The sequence below is a fragment of the Quercus suber genome, unplaced genomic scaffold, assembly GCF_002906115.3.
Source record: "Quercus suber isolate HL8 unplaced genomic scaffold, Cork oak 2.0 scaffold_572, whole genome shotgun sequence".
Classification (NCBI taxonomy): domain Eukaryota; kingdom Viridiplantae; phylum Streptophyta; class Magnoliopsida; order Fagales; family Fagaceae; genus Quercus; species Quercus suber.
In genome coordinates, this window is record NW_027070017.1 from 450,016 (window position 1) to 471,523 (window position 21,508).

Genomic DNA, 21,508 nt, shown 5'->3' on the forward strand with positions numbered 1-21,508 from the left:
TTTTTTTTTTTTTTGTTTGTTGTTGTTCTGCAAGAAAACGAAGAGGTTAGGATGTAATTGATGTTATCTTGGTTCTTGGATTATATTTTGACTAACTGAAACCAAAATCCTAAACCTTTATCTTTTAGAACTTTGTTTTGTGTGTGTAATGCTGCCAAATCTTTCTTTGTTTTGTATGTGTAACGTTTTTATGTACATATATAGTTTCCTTGCCACCGTCAAATTCAAAGAATCTGCAACTGAAACCAACCTTCTTTGAAGAGCAAAATCCGAACCCCGGGTAAGAATTCTGATTCTCTTTTAATTGAAAACCTACCTACCCTATTATTATTTACTTTTGGTGTTTTGGGTTGCTATGGCTGAATGATTGGCCTTTAGTTTGCCAGCATTAAAATGGGGTTTCCAAAAAAAAATTTAATTGTATTTACTTTAGGGGCTATGGTTTCTTCTGCTTTATATCTTACTGTGGTAGAAGTCGAACACTTTAACGGGTTTTCAAACTTGGGCTTCTTACTCTAGAAGTGGATATTCTTTCTTTAATTTTTGGTTATTGGTTCTAGATTTACATTACTTTGCTATTATTATTATTATACGTGATGCGTAGAATTGGATCATGGGTGAATTATAATTGAATTCATAGATTGATGGGTTTAGATGTAGAGGGTTTAGATAATTCAAATTATTGGACGCATTGAATTTTTATGTTCCTATCTGTGTTGTGATTTGTTATTTAAAAATATTGTATAGTTTATATCATCAGTTGCCCTTTTTAGTTGGTAGATTTTTTATCAAGCTGAATTGCATGTTGTCCTTTCTTCAAAATTCTAGACCTTTACATAAGAGTCATTGAGACAAAAAGATTTTTGAAGATAGGCCAACCCTATCATAGCATCACCTGATGTGCTTTACAATTGTCTGAGTGAAGTAAAAAAAAATATATATATATATATATAGCTTGGAAAATTTTTTTATGTTTATTTTAGGGTAAAATATCATTTTCGTCCCTATACTATCACAAAAGTTCGTTTTTCATCCCTAAACTTTCAAAAGTTCGTTTTTCATCCCTAAACTTTCAAAAGTTCTATTTTCGTCCCTAAACTTTTCCAAACGTATTGATTTTCGTCCCTCCGTCTGACGGAGTGCTAACGTGGCTTTGACAGTGTGCTGATGTGAGAGGGACGAAAATCAATACATTTGGAAAAGTTTAGGGATGAAAATAGAACTTTTGAAAGTTTAGGGATGAAAAACGAAATTTTATGATAGTTCAGGGACGAAAAACGAACTTTTGAAAGTTTAGGAACGAAAAACGAACTTTTGTGATAGTTTAGGGACGAAAATGATATTTTACCCTTTATTTTATGAAAATCCTCTATTTTCGTTTGGATTATTTATTGTTTTTTTTTTTTCATGACAATACAACATGATATTTGTTTTGTTTACTACAAGGATTTTCATAATTATTAGAATATGATGAGTCTGATACCTTGATCTTTTTTTGCTGATTCTTCCCACTTTAGCGGTAATACTATTCAATATCCCAACCAAAGCACCTAGGTTGTCCACCTATTTCAGACCTTTGTACAACCCCTTTCAATTTTCAGTTCAAGCCATTGATATCTACACTACCTGCAAGGTCTCTGTCTTTCTCCATGTATATGTGTATGTGTGTAAAGTTTGTCTTTTTTCTCTATTTATATGTGTAAAGTTTGACTCTTTTATGGCTTTTCAATGGGTGATATTTTCATTTTGGTTAGGATTGCTTAGGTGTTTCAAGTTAGAGTGAGTTTTGTAAAGGATGTGCAAAAGCAAGAGGCATGGTGGGAAAGACAACATGAACTTGCGGCTGAGAATTTTGTGGTAAGAATTTCTTCTAATATTTCTTATTCTTCATCTTCTTCTTTCAATTTTTATTTCTTTAAGTTTTAATTTTGTTTATATAGAACTATTAGTGTTTACATGTATTTTTGTGTGGTTATCTTTAGAATAAATAGATTATGACTTTGGGAATTTACTTTCTGACTTAAGTGAATTATAAATATTGGGGCCTTGAAGCTTATTTCATCATAATTTACCACAAATCAATTGATACTGTATGACCTATTATCTATATATCTTTAAAAGAAAAGGTTTGTAGAAGGATTTTTTTTTTTTTTTTTTTTGCCCTATTTGAAGCTTCTCAATGAGTATCACTAAGACTTAGTAAGAAAACCACAAATATGATAAACCATAAGTAAATTTACTTTAAAATTTGATTCACAGTTCACACTATTGTTTTCATTACATTTCTATGTGTTATTCTATAGACTCTTACATTTATCATTTTCATTATGTTATGATGTTTAGAAATCATTTATTTTTAGGAGTGACCTTCTTGCATCAATTTGCAGTGGTAGATGATGAATTTTGATAAATGTCAGGTTTTGTTGAAGGAGCTTACAGGTATTGATATAAATTTCATGTAAAATTGTGAGTGGTGTTGATGTATTCACTTAAAAGTGATTGTCTATTCAATACTATTAGAAATAATTCTTGTTGCTGGCTGGGTCATGTAATTAATTGGACATGGACATTAAAAAAATCCATTTATGAATGAGGAGGAGGAGGAATACATGTTTCGTACACACTTTTTTAAGGGTTTAATTCATTCAACTGACTACCTACTATTGTAGTTTACTTTTAATTCTTTTTTCTTCAATCCTTTTATGATGGTTGTTGTTGAAAGGTAGAGATAGAGCTTTTTTTGGTTTTTTGGTTTTATTTTTTATTTTTTTTTTATATGCTGGCTTATAAATTCTGCTCAGTTCTTTTATGTGTTTCTATACAGTTTTATAGGCTCTATTCAGTACTGTTAGTGGAAGCAATTGGACTTGCTTGGTGATTTTGTTGAAGGAGCTTACAGGTATTGATATAAATTATTATTATTTAAAAATTTTCGTCAATTATTAACATACAATGAATCATTGGATGCTATTAAAAGAGAATTGGATGTCAAATTGTAGAATAAATTTCATGGGTTTGGTTATGTTGAGGGTGTGGGGTTAAGTTTAAAATATAACAACAAATAGAACCCAACAATAATTAACTGACATTAGGGTGATTAGTATTTGTTTGTCTTCATTGGGATAAGTATTTTTTTCTCTTTTGAAAATTGAGATTGCTAAGTTTTTTTTTATTATTGAAAGCACTGATTAGCTTAATGCCTAAGATAGTAATCAATATATAGTGTATGTTGTCTCATTTTAGTGATTTTAAGCATTCTTTGTTAGAAAGGTTGTTTTAGATGGAGGAAAATAAACCTGAGTTTGAAAGAATTCAAACTGGAAGTCTTTTCCAGATTTGTTATTGGCTTCTCACAAGAGTTTGATAGAATTCCTAAATAGTGTTCATATGGCATGATCTATTTTCCCACATAAATTAGTTCCTAAATCCATACTAGAGCTTTCTACCTCTAGTTCCCTAAACTTTTAAATTCTAAGTTTGGAAAGATTCTCCTCCTTGCTAATTTTTTCAGGTTATATTTTTCAAGTCTTCTGGTATTGAAATTTATAATATAATTAAGCCTTTAAATCTCATCTCTTGAGACTATGTACCAAGATATACTTTTTAGGCAGTTATAAGCCATCATGAATTTATTTACCTTTTGAGACTGTATAAGCCATCATGAAGATTATTTCTTTTCAACCATGCTTTAGTAATCCAAAGGAGTAAATAAGTTCATTTCACAAGACCTGTATAACATTTTTCCTTTAGGCAATGGTGTGACTTTAAATTTTAAGATATTTCATACTTAATTCCATCTGCCTTGATACTATAAATAAATTACCACTTATCTAAAAATCGTAAATTGTTAGAAACTGATAATTTTTTCATTCAATCAAAATTCTTAATTGCTCTTTCTAAAATCCTATTGAAAGGAGGGGGGAGAATATTTCCCAAAGAATGATGGAAAACAAGCAGTTTATTCACGTGATTTCAAATCAATACCTAATCTAATACTACACTTTACATGAAACTGTAATGTCTTTACACAAAATTTACTATTAATAGAAAATTTTCTAATACGATTGTTTAAATATGAGCTATGAAAACAAGTTTGAGTAAACAGTGAAGAAGAGAGTTAATTTTTTTTAATAATTTGATAATTCAAGAAGAGTGTGTTTGAACCTAACAAATATAACTATAATGTTATATAGATTTTGTAGATATTCTTTGTGCTTTCCCGTGCATCACACGGGTTAGCGATTAGTTTAAATTCTAAAACAAAGAATTTTAATTTTTAAATGGAGGATAATTTTGGAAACATAGCCTTGAGCAAAGGATGAGTTAGTGTATAACATTTTTAATATTAATTTAACAAAAATTGATCAAACGAATGTAAAAAAGGAAGTGTTTTTTCCCTTCAAATTTGGGGTAGAGTGTCATCTCCCCAAACTCAAGGAAATGGAGTAAATTTACCCTTATTTTTAATTATGTATGTTTCAAAATATTTTTTCCCTTCAATTTTGGGGTGGAATGTCATCTCTCCAAACTTCAATTTCGCAGGATTAAAAAAATATTTACTTCAATGCTTTTAGTAAAATTCAAGACTAGTGTATTGCTTGTCTTCGAGTAAAGAGCATTTCATTTCCCCCTTCTAAGAGCATGCAACATAATAGAATTTCAGACTACATGTTTCTGCCTATATATATATATATATATATGAGAGAGTCTCCATAATATATTAATGACTAAAAAATTCAATGTGAACGACTAGTGCTTCACTTGAAGATCTGGAGCTGATAAAGGCTCTTGCCTCTTGCCTCTTGCAGGTACTCATCGAACAAAATTTAGGTGGCAGTATGAGAATAGTCCAACACCTTGAAAGCAGTAGCCTGAATATCTTGCTTGACCTTGAAGACAGTGGATCAGGAATCGTTCTCTTGTCAAAATTCCTATCTGGGGCGACCCCTGCTGTATCTTGGTGGATTAGTCTTGGCAACATCAACAACTATCATCCAGCCATTAATAATCTGCAAGAACCAGGAACAAAATAGAGAGATTACCCTTTCTCTTACTCCGAGTGTTATATTTGTTTTATCTACAATTATGAATCAAAGCTTAAGGAAAACAAACCTGCGCTTGAACATTAAGCACAAGAAAAATACAAGGAAGATTCTTAATGGAAGAAAACTTACCTTGCCATTCATCTCTTTGAGTGCTGCACTAGCAGCCTCCTCTGTAGTGTACTCTATAAATGCATAACCTTTGGACCTTTTGGAAATTTTGTCCATTATAATTTTAACTGTTGAGGAAGCAGTGCATCAGCACTGGTATACCCTTACTAATGAAACATGTCATTTATGAGCATGGAAATGCAAACATACCTTCAACAAGCTCACCAAAGCCTTCAAATGCAGCACGTAAGGTTTTCTCAGATGTGTAAAATGACAGCCCTGTTTTTAAATCAAGATTGCAAATCACTGTCATTTGTGAATAAAAAAGAGGGAGAAATAAAGTTGCTGGACTGGAGAACTTTTGGATTTCAGAATGGAAACTACAAGGAATACTTTATGATCTCATAAGAGGAAGCCATGGCATGGTCCAGGGAATCTCCAAAGACTAAATTGAACCAAATGTTAATCAGGTAAAACTCAAAAAAGCATAATTAGACAACCATTATAGTAAAACAAGCATGCACATTTCATAAATAAGAATCTTGAATTATTTCATAAAAGTGGTCTTCGAAAATATGAAATTTACAAGCAAAGAATTCAAACTCAGAGTCTTGCAACATACCTGTAACGAATAGTTTCTTTGTTTTTATAGGGGTTGTTTGACTTGCTTCTGAAGGATCTGGCAGATCTGTGGAACTCTGTAGATTACTCTGTAGATTATTACCTGAAAATACAGCTTGTTTACTCTACAATGGAAAGAATTGTTGTAATGGTAAACTAAAGATATAATCTGAATGACATTGAAATGATTCATTGGGAATTGGCCTCTTATTAAGAACAAATCAAAATTAATAATTTCAATAGTTTATTCTAACCCCATATAACAACAATAGTAATCTAGTTATTAAATCATCATTTGCATATTTTCCACTGAGAAACAATTTAAGAGTAAGCCTTATCCAAAAAAAAAAAAATTGAAGAGTAAGACTTAAAAAAAAAACTTGTAGAGTAATGACATATTCCACTTCACATTAGAAGATTTTCTCTCCATAATAATAAAACATGCTTAAGCTAACTAACAGAAGCGTGATGAAAACATAAATAAACAAGTACTCTAGCACTTGGTAAACATGGCATCAATCAGTTGCTCTATTGAGGAAGGTTTCAGAATTCACTCTAATAGTTAACAGATAATGTCTATTCTGCAAGCAGTCAAGTTCTATCAAATACTCGACCAATCCTCTAACCAGCTGTTTACACTAGGTGATAACATGTCATTAAAATCCTAAACTGAAAAAGTTAATGGTTTCTGTAGGACTAGGTCCTTAACAAAAAATATAACCTAATGTGCTTGGTATGTTCACCTCACTGGTGAATGTATTAGAACAGGTGAAAACACTGTGATATGAGCCAGGCAGCAACCAATGTCACAAGGTTGGTTGCAATTTTTGCATGTTTGGTACCGAAATAGATTAGATACATTAAATTTATTTTACCAAATTTTTCTGTGGTTTTATCAAATAATAATGAAGAGTAGTTCCCTGGACTTGGGAGATAAAGTAGAAAATAGATTGGTTATCATTCCTATTAGTCTTTTCAATGAGGTAGGAGAGGTGTTGGCTATTTATGTAGGTTTTGTATTCGATAAAGGAATCTCAGAATAATTCTGACTCAAATGTCTTCCCACCCCTCCCTCTTAATTTAGGAGGCTGGCCAGCCTCAAAGTAGATTGTTTTGCCTACTGTTCTTATAGCACTTGATAGAACCAGAGTCCATCACAATGTATGAGGTTTTTTTAAGAAATTCCAAAATGTTCAAAATTTGTAAAAATGATGTTTGACAGGTTATACTATAAAATTTCTTAATTATGTAATGAAAAATATTATATTAAATGGGACTGCTTAGAGTGTAATATCACCTAAATACCTACCCTCAAGCATTGTCCACCGATAAAGATCAGTAATTATCACAAAGCACAAAATACAGGCTTTCAATAAATTATATATTTTTGCTTTTATTGGGGTGGCTGATGCCAGTCACTCCCTCATACAGACCTTAACTAGCACCAAATATGCCTCGCATTAACCATTGAAGATTTCTGTCTCACACAACCAAATCATCTTAACAGTCTCACTTACATCATCTGATCATCATTAACCAAGTTGGACTAGCCAGTAACCCATCTTGGCTAAGGCATGTTTCAGAGCAATTGGATTAAGAATTAAAAAAAAAAAAAAAACTATTGTTAATTATTATGCTATTTAAAGAGAGTGTTAGAATTATGGCTAAGTGATTAAATTAACAATTTCCTAATAGTTTAAGCTTTTGGGAGAATCGGTAATTTAACAAAGAGGTTGGGCCTTAGTGCGATAGCAAGTGCCTTCCATCCAAAGTGACAAGTTGCAGATTTGAGTCTAGGAATCAGGCATTCCAAAATAAAATTGGGTGTAAGGCACTAAGGTTGCCTACCAATCACCATCCTAGACCCCACAAAAGTAGGAGTTTTGTGCACTAGATACAACAATTTTATTATGTTATTGTAATATCTTCACCAATTCCAGCATTGCATACCTCCTCCTCATTTGCTTGAGTAACCAGCAGCAGAGTTTCTTAAAACTTCATGGTCGTACCCAGTGCACAAAGCTCCCACTTTTGCAAAGTCTAGGAGAGGCTGCACAAAGCTCCCACTGTTGCGTAGTCTAGGAGAGGTCATGGTAGGTAGGCAGCCTTACCCCCTTTTTCTTAAAACTTCATGCATGTTGTAAAATATATGCCAAAACCACCTTTTATACATGAACTTCAATTTAAAGATGAGCCTTAATCAATACACAAGAACCAGACCTGAAGCCATTTTCTGACATAAACTAGTTGTTATCAAAGTTAATAGCGAGTATTAGAGAAATGCACCACCAAATATGTCACTATAACGTTAAACATCATGTTTTGGGGTCTATGGAATATAATTTCTTTTCCCATGGCTTTCCAAAATAATTTTCCAAGAACAAGGAGTAAGCAATTTACTTTCCTCAGTAGCATTTGAATCTTCTAACCCATTTAAAGTTATCACCTGCACCTAAACTCCAACTAGTTGGATGAATTGCATTTAAGAATATAATAAGTTGGACCCTACCTTTCTCAATCTCACCCCTCACATAGATACATTGGGAATCTCTCTTTCTCAATGCATCTGATTCTTTCCTCCTTGCTCAAGACTTCTAGCAACTTTGCATGACAGTTTTTGTGACGAGATTGGCTATACTTACCTCTTTCTTACCCCAGCATCAGATACCTTCCTAATCTGCTCATTTTGTAAACCTTCTGCAAGCCATATGGTTAAAGTTTCATGGGTATACTTCTGATGGCTATAGTTAATACTTCATATATTGTACAATTCTACTAACTACTACATGTCTCAGTATAAGTGACATAATACTTCCCTTTGAATGACCAATTCCATCAGCAACATTCTCATTGAGCTTGACAATAAAATATGATCAGGAATTACTTCCTTGAGCTTTCCCTTGTGCTAAAGCTCACTTAGCAACCTTCACAGTCAGTATGAAACTCTGTCCAGTTTTATAAGTCATTAATTGACATTGTGTGCTTTCTGTTGCAAAGGCATGCTCTGCCACAAAATCTAGAATCACAACTGCTATACACTACAAAGTGTTCCCAAGCCCAATGCATGATTCTAACCAAGGAAAAGACTCATCTCTGCCACAAAGAATTGCAGCCACTATAAAGCCTATTTTTCTACTCAATACAAAGTCTTCCACTTTCAAGGAAAAGACACATGGCTGCTACTGGACTATACAACTTTCCTTTAGCTGCTTCAAAGACTGGCTATCTACAATGACATAGAATTTACCCCTCCACTAAAATCCAGCTCAAATTAATAAAACATCTAAAGTTAATTGCTTTATTTACATAAGTAAATTACTTGAGAGATCATCTCATACAGTGAAATCACATAAACATTTTGGTTGATTAAGGATTAGAATCCCTAAAACATGTATTTGTTATGACACTGACACAAATATACTAGCATAAGTTACATGGTGCTTCTGCTATATACTTTCTTGACACAGAGGCCTTTCAAATAGAAATTATTAAAAGAAGAAAAGAAAAGAAAGAAACAGTCAAAGTTAATACTTTGCAATATATCTCTGAGATCAAGATATCACTGAATACAATGCTTGAAGAGAAGCGAAGTTGCAAGGTAGAAAAGATGTGGAGCATGTTATATCTGATCAAACATTAAAAAAACACACAAAAATATTATCTGAAAAACGTACAAACCTCCATAATTCTTATTCTCTGACTCAAAATTCTTATCTAGCTGAACAGATAATACACCTGGTACACCTACACCATATGGAAGCATTTGTCTTCAAGCTGCAAAATACATATCACAACCGTGGCAAAGAGAAACCAAATGCACATACTAACCAGCTAGTTCCCGTGCACATTCATCGTCAAGTTCACAACAGAACCCAAAGTTGGACTGCCAAGAAACATGATAAATACACATTTGTGCGTCTTTCTCACTACAAAAAGTATTATTCCACTTTCAGGGTGAAGAGAAACAAAGCAATCAAAGGAAGAATATTGCATTGATGCACTGTTAGAGACGTTACAATAAAATGGAACAGAAACATAATAACAAGCTCAAATGTTATTTACTTACTTCCCCAAAACCTTGGTCAGTATTTGAGCATAATAATCAACCATTTGAGCCTTTGTAACAACTCCAATCCCCGGTTTGTCCATTCGAACAAGCCAGTGTTTGGTACTCCCCACGGGAAACAACAGATTACTTCCAATTTGTGAGCTTGACAGATAACTGGATTGAATGCTTGAAAAACTATAATCCTTTTTCACAGAACTATAATCTGGGTCAGGCCTAACTGAGAAAACGCCAGGTAATCCTAAAACATATTCATTACACATCAATGTTAATGAAACTATGAAAGTGCCTCTCATAATTTTAGTTTCTCCACAAACATGAAAGCAACAGCATGGTACAGAATTGAAGCACATCAGATGACTCAGACTTTTTCTGCTATAGAAACTTACCGGCAAGTTCACGGGAGGTTTCTTCATCAATGTCACAGCAAAAGCCGAAGTTGGTATCCCAAGAAGCATCATATATACACATCTGAGCATCCTTCTCACTGTTATTCAAAAAATCACAACCAAAGCAGGATTTCAGACCAAAAGCTAAGAAACATTTGCAACATGACAAGAAAGAATATTTTGAAACATACCCACCTCCCTAAAACTCTTTCCAAAGTCTTAACGTAGTATTCAATAACCTGTGGTTTGGAATTGACCCCTTGTGGAGGAGCCTCCATGAGCACCATCCAATGGTGGTTGTCACTACTGGGAGTGGAAGTTAATGCTGGTGGTGTTGTCGTTGAAGTGGCACTTGCTTTATTAGAGAAACATAGACAAGAAGAAGAAAAAGAAGAGAGATGAAGGTGGTTGTTTTTCTTTGGAGAAATGGAGAATTTGAGGTTTATGGTTGGAGTTTGGAGATGGGTTTTGAGAGGTTTGAGTGGAAATATTTGTGTTGTAGAGATTATGGTTGAGGAAGAGAGAACTTGTTCCATGGCTGCTTTTTTAAGGTTTCATGGCAAACTATAAGCTCTCTCAAAGTCTCAAGTCTCAACTATACCAATCTGCTATCAGTTTATCTCATCTGTTTGTGTCGTGTTTCTGATATTTTTTGGGCGCTTAGAAATTAGAACTGTGTCCGTGAAAGACTGAAAGGGCAAACGGGTTACGGGCGGGTTGGTGTTTGGGTCGATTCAATTACGGGTTCATACAACTTTTTATTTTTGGTTTTTGATTTTCTAATTTTGGAAATATACTAAACGTGAATAAGAATCAAACTAATTTTAACTTAATTGAGATTTGAGCATACTAAGCATGATATTTGAATGTTAAATTTGAAAACCATAGCCATTTCATGACATTATAGGTCCGTTTGGATATAACTTATTTTGCTGAAACTGAAAACTGAAAATTAAAAAATTGTAGCAAAATAATTTTAAATGGTGAATAGTTTGTGGAACCCATTTTAATGAAAAAGTTGCTGAAAAGTGAAGTTTGTGAGGACTCGTGCACAAGTGCATGTTCACTGCTGAAAAGTCAAAACATGCGCCTGGGGGAAAAAAAGAAAAAAGAAACGCAAACGGGATTCAAACGGATACTATGTACTAGTTGATTCAAGCAGCGTCTGTGTTTTGGCTTTTTTTTTTTTTTTGAGAAGAGCGTTTCATGTGTGATTATGCTTTTCTAGTGGGTTTCATGCACTATTCACAAAACCCACAAGTACTTTATTCAAAAAAAAAAATTTAAAATTAGGTCTCATAGTACTATTCACACATTTAAAAATTAGTTTTGCTACATGTTTTCAGTTTTTAGCAAAATAAGCAATATCCAAATAGACATATAACTCAAATTTCTACCTATTATCTTTTTTCTTTTTTTTTTTTTTTTTTTGTTGTTGATAATTTTGATAATTAAGAGGAAGAAGATTTAAACGTTAGATGTCTTAGTCATAGTTTTGAAACTCAAACCGTTCAAAGAACTGAAGAGGAGTAAGGTTTAAGGTTTTTGAAGTCGGACCGAAGTTCAATGGAGGCCAAACTGTGATTTATCATTTAATTTTTTTAATATATTTGGTACTTAAATTATTAATTTAATTGCTTGCCCTCTTCAACCCATTATTATATTCCAAGTAGGGAAATATTGGACCAGAAAACTAAGAGAAGATTTCACTTTTAATTTGTATAGACTAAATAGACTAAACAATGGATGAGAAGTTCTATCGATTATTAAAAAAAAAAAAAAAAAAAAAGAAGCTTATTTATGTTTGCTTGTTTAGCAAACAAGCCAAGCTCAAACACAAGTTTAGATTTGACTATTAAATGAACTAAGCTCAAACATAATAATGCGTTTATGAATAAGAAAAATGTTAGAGATGTAAACAATTTTACAAAAAATTTTACAAACTACTAATGTGATGAGTGATTATTGGTAAACGAAAAAGATGATATTAATGATAGGGTTTAGATGAAGACCAATAAGAGGTCGGCTACATCAACATTTTGTAAAAATATTGTAAAATAGTTATGGCTGTAGATTGTAGCATTACTCTATGAATAATCTCGTGAACATGATACTCAATTTAACTATATATGCTATCATATTTTTATATTCATACTTCTCTTAAAAAATACTCATATAAATTTAAGATTAAATTGTATAAGTTTGTAAATAGGTTTATATGATATCAAATTATTATTTATAGTTTTTTGATGATATAAAGTATAAACAGTTCAATTGTAGTAAAAATTCATAGATTGTAAAGAGGTAAAAAAATTTAGTCTTGATTTTACTATATATGAAAAAAATAATAAGTTAATCAAGTAGTGTGTTAATAATAAGGTCATGTTTGTTCTAAAAAAAATTGAACCAATATCTTATTTTGTAATAAACTTGAGCTTGACTTGTGTTCAAAATAAAACGAACAAGTATGAATTTTTAATTCTCGGTTTGACTTAGCTTGACTCGGTTCATTTACAAACCCTAGATGGACAGCTCGTAAACCATTTACTTATCCTCACACAACCAACCAAGCAGCCAAGTAATTAGTCGTAAATCATAATTGATGAAAATTCTCATTGAAAAATTGGTCCTATGAAAAGAAACAGTTCCAAATTAGCTCAACTACTCCAGCTTCTTTTGACAAATTTGTATTCATTTCCCATCACCATCATCATATAAACTATACAAACATCCTAATTAAATCAATAAAACAGTAAGGCCCAAGGCAAAAATTATGTACACCAACCAAAACCCATGTTAGTGCATGCCTAAAAGGCCTCCAAAGCAGCCGCTAGTGCAAAAATTTCGTAATCTTCACAAGTACTGTAGCCATGACCATCTTTGCATTCACACTCATATTTCCACTTGTTAACCTTTACATGTGTCCTCGTCTCCGTTCCCACCATTGCAGGAACTTGAATTCTCATCCCCACCTGCAGCTTAGGTGGCTTGGCACCATCAAGCACATGCCGCCTCGTTGAAATCATCGTGACCCACTTCTCTATTTCCATGTTTGGTGACTCAAACACTTGTTTCCATGGAATCTCTGCCCTCCCCAACAGCTGTGACCTTCCAATCTTTCCAAGTACTGGAACTTTGTTCCTCCACCGGAGCTCAAACACCACGTTTTCTTGCTTTATGTTGTCCATGGAGTCTTGGCTACCAACACAGTCCAAAGAGAAGGACTCGTTCCAAGAGAGGTCGGACTTGGAGGAGATTTCTCGGGTGTTGAGGCGAATTCTTTTGTTGTTTCCTGCAGAAAGATAGTATCTAACAAAGAAGGAACCGGTGGGCTTGAATTCCACGCTTTTTGCTTGTATGATTTTCAACTCACAGCTAAGAGAAGAGAAAAGATGAGGAACACCCATTAAAAGAGTAAAAGAGATAGAGAAAGAGAGACAGGTAAGGCTCTGTGTTGGTGTTGGTGAAGCAAACTGTGTTTTGGGTTACTTAGATGCCTTGGCCTGTGAGGATTTATATAGTGGTTGTATTATTGCATAGTGGAAGGAAAAGATGGTATTGCTGTTTGTGAGTAAACTACTAAACTGTATTTAGTCTTAAAAAATTAAATGTATCATACAGCTGGCCAGCTAGATCTTATTTGTACTTCTAGGATTTACTAAATGCTTTAGATGATTAGATCTACATGAAGCGGATCCTATGAGATTGTGTAGAAGATTTCTCTTGCAAGTTGCACCAGTGTTGGGCTACAATTTGATTGTCACAACCTGCACACCAGTGACTCCACTATAAAGAAACAATGTTTATTGGAACGCATGGATGCTTAAAATAATACTAATGTTTTTCACTGCTGGAAATAGTAGAAGAAGAAATTAAGTAGTAATTATAGGAATAATATTTGAGGGTCAATTTGAGGAGTGTGCATTCATGATTCAACCCACCAATTTGACAAAACCAAACTAAACCGATGCCTTAAGTTATTGGATTTGAAATTTTAGTTAGAGTATTGGTTGGATCAAGTTTGAGTTGATAATTTTTTCAACCCATATGACCCAACCCGACTCACCATATACATAAGTTTATTTTATTATCTTTATTTTAGTTTTTTTAGTTTCATTTTATTATGGTATTTTGAGAATTATTTTTGAAAATAATTTGAAATATAATTTAAGCATATTATGTTATTTTTAATCATTTGTTGAAAAAACATGGTTAAATAGTTAATGAAAACCCAATTTTTTAACAAAACATGAAAACTAGAAGCACAACCTACCGACTTAATTCAACCCAACCCACATGAGTTGTGTTGAATTGGTTTCTACACATGTGATGGCTTGAGGAATTTTCAACCTAACTAAAAATTAGAGCATTGAAAGAATTGTAAAATGGGAGGTTCAAGGTTTGAGATCAAGTCGAGGTTTAACCATGTTAGGATCTACTCCTTTTGATATAGATATAATTTCATAATTCAGATTAAATATTAAAAATCTAAATTAGTATTTAGTGCCAATTAAAATTTTAAACTATGTCACACTCTCTACATTGACAGATCTAGGAAAAATCTTAATAGTAAAATTGACTCTTTCCATTTCAAGTGAATAATAATGATGTTATAGTTAATTTAATATTAATTAAAATAAATAAATAAACTACAAAATTAGTAACCTTGATAATAAAAAATATCTAATGAAATGTAAAAAATATTCAAATGTATAATCATAGGTTATACATAAAAAATAAAAAATAAAAAACATAAATAAAAATAATTCTAATTATAGTTGATCTGTCAAGTATAAGGCATGATAAAAAATAAAAAAAAAATTTTAAAATTTTCCAAAAATGATTAGAAGACAAATAACAAAAAATATGATACAATGAAATCTATAAATACATTAGTTATAATAAAAATTAAAACGAAAGATTATTTATTTTATTGATATGTGCCATATTAATTAGAAAATTTTTGATCTTGTACTTTATCCCTTGATTATGTTGGAATATTTTAATTAAAATAATAATAATAATATTTCCAATTTATTCTCCACTAATTACATAGTTAAATTATGATTATCAATTTTTACACATGGATGGATTTTTATTTGAAATTGTAACCATATTAAACATTTAAGCTCACATTTTTATACCCATTAATTTAAATTTACTTGACGTATTTATATCCATTATTTCATATTTAGTTGGCCTATTTAATCTTTGTATAACTCACCAATTCACTCAATCTATAAAAAAGCTCATCTTCCTCCACCTAAACACGCACCGGTAGTCTAATGCAGGGGCGGAGCTACATGTTAGGGTGGCCCCCCAAAATTTTTAAATTTTTTTCTTTACTGTATAGAAATATTTAATATTTTAATAATTAGCCCTCAAAAATGGGACTTGGCCCTCCTCAACTATTTGAGTTGGTCCAATAATGTTCTTAAAAAAATTGTCCAATTTGTCTAGTAGTTATAGAGAACATATTGTTTCTCAAATTCATTTTTTATGGTAAAATGTGTTCTTGTATTTTTTTAAGTTTTGGATCATTTATGTCTTTGGACACTTCATTAATTCAATTGAAATTTTTTTACTCACAATGGCAATTTGGTAACTTATATTGAAAATGAAAATTGTAAGGATTTTACTTTGGAAGATGGTGAAAGATTAATTTAATTCTATGAAACATTTAATTTTAAGGATTCATTATGAAATATACTAATTTTTTGTGTATGTGTATAGATATATGTGTTTGTGTATGTGTATAAAAGTTTGTATAGATTAAGAGCATCCGTAGTAGGTGTGGTAAATGTGCCAAATGTCAAATATTTGGCACATTTACCACACCAAACACAAAAATGGAGGTTTATGAGATGTGCCAAATCTCAAACATTATACCACATAGCTACAGTACCGTTGCAAATTTGCAACGGTACGGACAAATGTGGCAAATTTTTTATTGTTTTATATTCTCTTTCTCTCTCCTCTCTCTTCATTCTTTCTTCTCTCTTCTCTATCACTCACCGATTCCCTCTCTCTTCTCCCTGTACCAATTCCCTCTCTCTTCGACCAGTCCAGGATGTTCACCGGCAGTGACGACGGCGTAGCTTCGACGACGACAGCGCGCTCCGCCACGCTCGATCTCACCCACTCTGACTCCTTTCTCTCTCGCCGAACTTGTCAAGATCTTGTCCGAACCGTGAATCTTGTAGTACGATAGCACACCGATCTCGCCGGCGATCTCGCCAGTGGGTTACGATGTGGGTTTTGGGTTGGTGTTGATGTGGGTTTCGACGTGGATCGGCGTTGATGTGGGTTTCGACGTGGGTTTTGGATCGACGTTGATGTGGGTTTCGACGTGGGTTTTGGATTGGCGTTGATGTGGGTTTTGGGTCGGTGTTGGTTTGGCATTTGAGGGGTGGTTGTGCTTGGCGATTGGTATTTGCTGGTTTTTTTTTTTTTTTCCTGTATTGTTGGTGGTTTCTGCCTTGCTGGGGTGTGTGTGATGGTGGGGTGGTGGTGGTTGCTACCTTGCTGGGCATGTGTGGTGGTGAAGTGGTGGTTGTGCCGGTGGTGGCTGGTCGGTGTTGTTGTTGTTGATGTTGTTAATGGTTAACGAGATGGAGTAAATAATATATTATTTTAATGTGTAGTATATATTATTTTAATGTATAGAATTGAATGATAAAACATCTGATAAATGAGATGTTGTAAAATGATGTGGTAAAATAATAAAGTAGACTTTTAGTGTGGTAAAATGGCATAAATTTTGCAACATCTGATAAAGATGTTCTAATAAATTAGCAACACAAATCGGCCCCCCCAAACAAAAATTTCTGGCTCCGCCCCTGGTCTAATGTCTACTGGTTAGAAAAGTTTCTTATCATTCTTTGTATTCTTCACTTTCATTAATTCTATAAAACAAATTTAGTTGTCTCTTTTCAATAACCATGATGATATCTGGGTATGAATAAGGTTACTATTTTAGAGCTTTCTATCTTACCTAATAGTGCAAACTAGTAAGATAATGGCAAGAGTGGCTGGGTTGTTTTCTTTTAAAAGATATGTAGCACTGATAAGGTAATATCTCCCACTTTTTCTCTATCTTGAGGCGAGAAACTTTTGTAAAATATTCTTACTTAAAGTATAATTTTGCACATGCATTTATTTATTGATTTATCTTCATATAGCTAGGAACAACAATTATTTCCATTTTTTTTTTATATGAAATGTGAAAAAACTTGCATGAAAAATTTGTAAATTTTATGTGAAATTTTTTATTAATTGCTATAAAATAGTAGTTGATTTAACTTATATGTATTATTAAATTATTATTAATTAAATTATTTATGACGTCATTAGTTCGACCATTGGATGAACCTCCAACTAGAAAACCAAGAAATCACTCTCTTTTCTGATTCTTCATTTGGTCCGAATTTTAAAAACATGTTTTCTAGGTTTTCTTACCTTCAGCTGTTTCCCCCAAGGAAGTCAATACCATACCAGAGGCTGTACCGGTTTGGCTAGCAATACGATATATTTTGGATACCAGTCAATACCGGTGTACCGTTTTGGGTTTACCGCTATTTTTTATATTTATAAATAAAAAATATATATATATGTGTATATATATATATATGTGTGTGTGTGTATATATATATATATATTATAATAAATATAAAAGTTTAGCATAAAATATTTCCTCAATTCAGAACTAATTATTTATAATTTTAGACTTTAGTATCAATTAAAAGAAAAGAAAAAAACTCAATATAAAAAATAGAAAGCTTAAAAGTTACCATTGCATACTAAGAAAACAAATAATACTAATAAGTTAATGGAAATAAGTTACCATTTTGCCCTAACAAAAATTCGAAAATTACAAGATTAAAAAAAAAAAAAAAACTTTTTTCTATACCGGCCGGTACGCTCGGTATTGCCCGAAATTGACCTGTACGGCCGGTATTTTTTCCAGTACGAAACAGGGGAGTTATATGTACCGGTTTGCTTGCCGGTACGGTATATACCGGCCGGTACGGTATGGAATTGACTCCCTTGGTTTCCCCTCAACCTCCTTGAGGTTTGGTCTACTAGGCTCGCAGCCATTTTTTTGGACCATGTGAGCCTCCTCATGTTATCCCTGCATGGTCTGATGAGCCTGCTCTCTTCTAGTATTTTAAAGTTGGCTCATCACTAAGTAATGCCTGATCTTGACCTCATAGACCCGATCTTAATGATCAGGTCCAGCCCAAAATCACATCCACGTGACTACCCTACTTCATTCTACTAGCAACACACACTCTGGGTCCAAGAGATTTTTTTTGCATTAAGGGATTTTATTGCAAACACTGAAAGTACAGCACAGAGAGTCAGAGACTTCAAAGAGTTACCAACTACAAACACATCAAACTATACAATACCACGACATGACTTGACAACCACCGCTACAAACGCATCAAACTATACAATAACACCACAACGATTAAGACACAGTAACAAGACAAACACAACAACAGGAAAGGACATAACACACACAGACTTTCGATAGCTAGATTTTAGCTTCCTTAGTATATACAACCCACTGATCGAGGCGAGGTGAATCTTAGTGAGTCCCAAAAATAGCATTGCGTCAAAAACGCAGGACAGGTGTCATAGAAAATTTCACGCTCAGATTGATCTGCTCCTTTCTTTGCCAACTGGTCGGCACACCCATTAGCTTCCCTCCAAATGTGATCAGTTTTGACCACCCAAGGTCACTCCAAGAGAGACCTGCAATCATGGATCAAGTTAGAATATTCCAAAGGAAATAGGGAGTTCAAGTTTGTTATCCAATTGTGTGCCAATTTGGAATCCACCTGAAGGGTCCAAGAGATTTACTATGTAAGTTCAAAGACAACACCGTTGGCCAACTTAAAAATAAATTTAATTTAAATGTTTCCTTCAACGAATCTTCCTGGTAAGGAAATATAGGACCAGAAAAACTTACCCAAAATTTTATTTATTTATTTTTTTAAAATAGACTAGCTTATAAGAAGTGTACCTGTACTGTCATACCATGGTGCGAACCATGAACCATCACAGTTTTAGAAAGATTTTTACTTAAATCTAGTCGTGTACTGAAATAAATTGAAATGCTACATTAACGTGGTTTAACAAAAAGCGTAATAACAATAAATGTTATGCTTAAGATTTTAAATATTATGAGATTGAGATTTATATTTTTTTAATAAAGTTAGATTTAGATTAGGTGCTTTCAACCAAAACATGTCTTTTTTTCATTATATAAGTGCACAAAAATAGATCTAAGTAGACCAAAATGAACCAAAGTGATTTGAAAGGACAAAGTAGGACTGAATGGACGAAAAAGAAATAAGGTGGACCAAATGGACCGCTTAAGAACGAATAGACCGAAATGGATCAAATAGACCGAAAGGGATGAAATTGGACGGTATTGGACACACTCAACCGAAGTAGACTGAATAGGACTGAAGTACACATGTTGGACCGAATTAGACCGAATATGATTGAAGTGGACCGAAAAGAACTTTAGTGGACAGAATGGACTAAATAGGACTAAATTGGACCGAAAAGGACAGAATGGACCGAATAGAACCAATGTGGACCGAACAAGCACTTTTGAATATTTATCATTTTTAGTGGATCATATTTCTAATGTCTATTTTAGTATTTTCTTTATATTTTTTTAACTCAAAACAAAAGAGTTTAGCCCAAATATAATAAAGATTCATTCTTTTCAACCCAATAATTAAGAATAAATAAATAAATTTTGAGCTAAACTTGAAAAGAAAACCTACAAAAAGAATCAATTTAAGGCCTAATTAGTCTAAAATGGACTGAAGGGGGACCGAAATTGACCCAGTGGACCAAATTGGATTGAGTGGAACGAATTGGATAGAAGTAGACCTAATTAGACCGAATAGAAATTGTTTAATTATTAGGGAGAAAAAATTATCTTCAAAATATTTTAAAGAAAAAATTATACATTATATTCCAATAGAAAATAATTATTTATTCTTACGCATTGCGTGAGTTCACGATTCGTTAGTCATAGTTACTAAAAATTCTATTTAGAAAATTGCTCCTATGAAAAGATTGGTCTTCAAATTAGTTCAACTCTCATTCTCTCAACTCCTTTTGATCGATCGAACTGTACTCATTTCCCATCATCAACATCATATAAAAATATACAAAATCATACTTCCCAGGTCTTGAATTTAATAAAACAAATAATAAAGAAAAAAGTTGGTTCTGATTTAAATCCACTCATGAAATTACTTTTTAGCTCACCAACAACCTGCCATTCATAATTTAATATGAAAATATTATGAACATAACATTTTTCATAATAACAGCCTTAGCAAATTTATCTACACGAACCAAGACTTAATTAAAACATGCAACTTCAGTTGTGCCTAAAAAGCCTCCAAAGCTGCCGTTAGTGCGAAAATTTCATATCTCCACAAGTACAACTGTAATAATGTCCGTCTTTGCACCCACACTCATATTCCCGCTTGTTAACCTTCCCGTGTGTCTTCTTCCTCTCCATCTCCACCATTGCAGAAACTTGAATTCTCATTTCCACTTGCAGCTTAGGTGGCTTGGCACCTTCAAGCACATGTCCTCCTGTTGAAACCATCGTGACCCACTTCTCTATTTCCATGTTTGGTGATTCAAACACTTGATTCCATGGAATCTCTGCCCTCCCCAACAGCTTTGACCCCCCAATCTTTCCAAGAACCGCTGCTTTGTTCCTCCACCGGAGCTCGAATACCACATTTTCTTGCTTTAGGTTGTCCGTGGAGTCTTGGCCACCAAAACAATCCAAAGAGAAGGACTCGTTCCAAGAGAGGTCGGACTTGGAGCAGATTTCTTGGGTGTTGAGGCGAATCTTTTGTTGTTTCCTGCAGAAAGATAGTATCTAACAAGGAAGGAACCTGTGGACTTGAATTCCACGTTTTTTGCTTGGATGATTCTCAATTCACAGCTAAGAGAAGAAAAATTTTGAGGAGCATCCATTGAGATAGAGTCAAAGAGATAGAGAGAGAAGTAAAGGCTTTGAACGTTGGTGTTGATAAAGAAAACTGTGTCGTTGTTGGGTGCGTGAGGGGATATATACATGTATATATATAGCGATTCTATTGTTGTATATTGGAAGGAAAACAGTGGCCGCCCCAAAAAAATTTTTAGAGGATGGTCATTAAGAAACTTAAATTATACAAGATTTAATAAAAAGATAACTTCATATATTAATGACAAAAAAAACACAC

General features: G+C 33.2%; 2 protein-coding genes and 1 pseudogene across 2 annotated transcripts; all 3 read right to left on the reverse strand.

The window, feature by feature from the left end:
* Positions 1-4,522: 4,522 nt before the first annotated feature.
* Positions 4,523-10,897, reverse strand: LOC136063763 (organelle RRM domain-containing protein 1, chloroplastic-like). The gene is made up of 9 exons (XM_065764618.1): positions 10,425-10,897; positions 10,230-10,327; positions 9,841-10,081; positions 9,603-9,700; positions 9,453-9,518; positions 5,776-5,877; positions 5,364-5,432; positions 5,175-5,281; positions 4,523-5,009 (listed from the first exon to the last, which is right to left on the reverse strand). Exons 1-9 carry the CDS (start codon positions 10,763-10,765, stop codon positions 4,932-4,934), a joined length of 1,200 nt encoding a protein of 399 aa, XP_065620690.1. The 5' UTR covers positions 10,766-10,897; the 3' UTR covers positions 4,523-4,931.
* Positions 10,898-13,036: 2,139 nt separating this feature from the next.
* LOC112019439 (uncharacterized) lies at positions 13,037-13,636 on the reverse strand. Its single transcript, XM_024051957.1, has one exon. The coding sequence runs from the start codon at positions 13,634-13,636 to the stop codon at positions 13,037-13,039; it is 600 nt and encodes a 199-aa protein (XP_023907725.1).
* Positions 13,637-20,676: 7,040 nt separating this feature from the next.
* Positions 20,677-21,271, reverse strand: LOC112019440 (uncharacterized; annotated as a pseudogene).
* Between the last annotated feature and the right edge of the window lie 237 nt (positions 21,272-21,508).

Bases quoted from the DNA above. Each gene is read 5' to 3' on its own strand.
- LOC136063763 (XM_065764618.1), bottom strand. From the start codon at position 10,765: ATGGAACAAGTTCTCTCTTCCTCAACCATAATCTCTACAACACAAATA. The intron at 10,328-10,424 runs GTGGGTATGTTT...TTTGAATAACAG, and splicing joins TTGGAAAGAGTTTTAGGGAG to TGAGAAGGATGCTCAGATGT. The intron at 5,433-5,775 runs GTATGTTGCAAG...ATTTAAAAACAG, and splicing joins AAAGAAACTATTCGTTACAG to GGCTGTCATTTTACACATCT.
- LOC112019439 (XM_024051957.1), bottom strand. From the start codon at position 13,636: ATGGGTGTTCCTCATCTTTTCTCTTCTCTTAGCTGTGAGTTGAAAATC.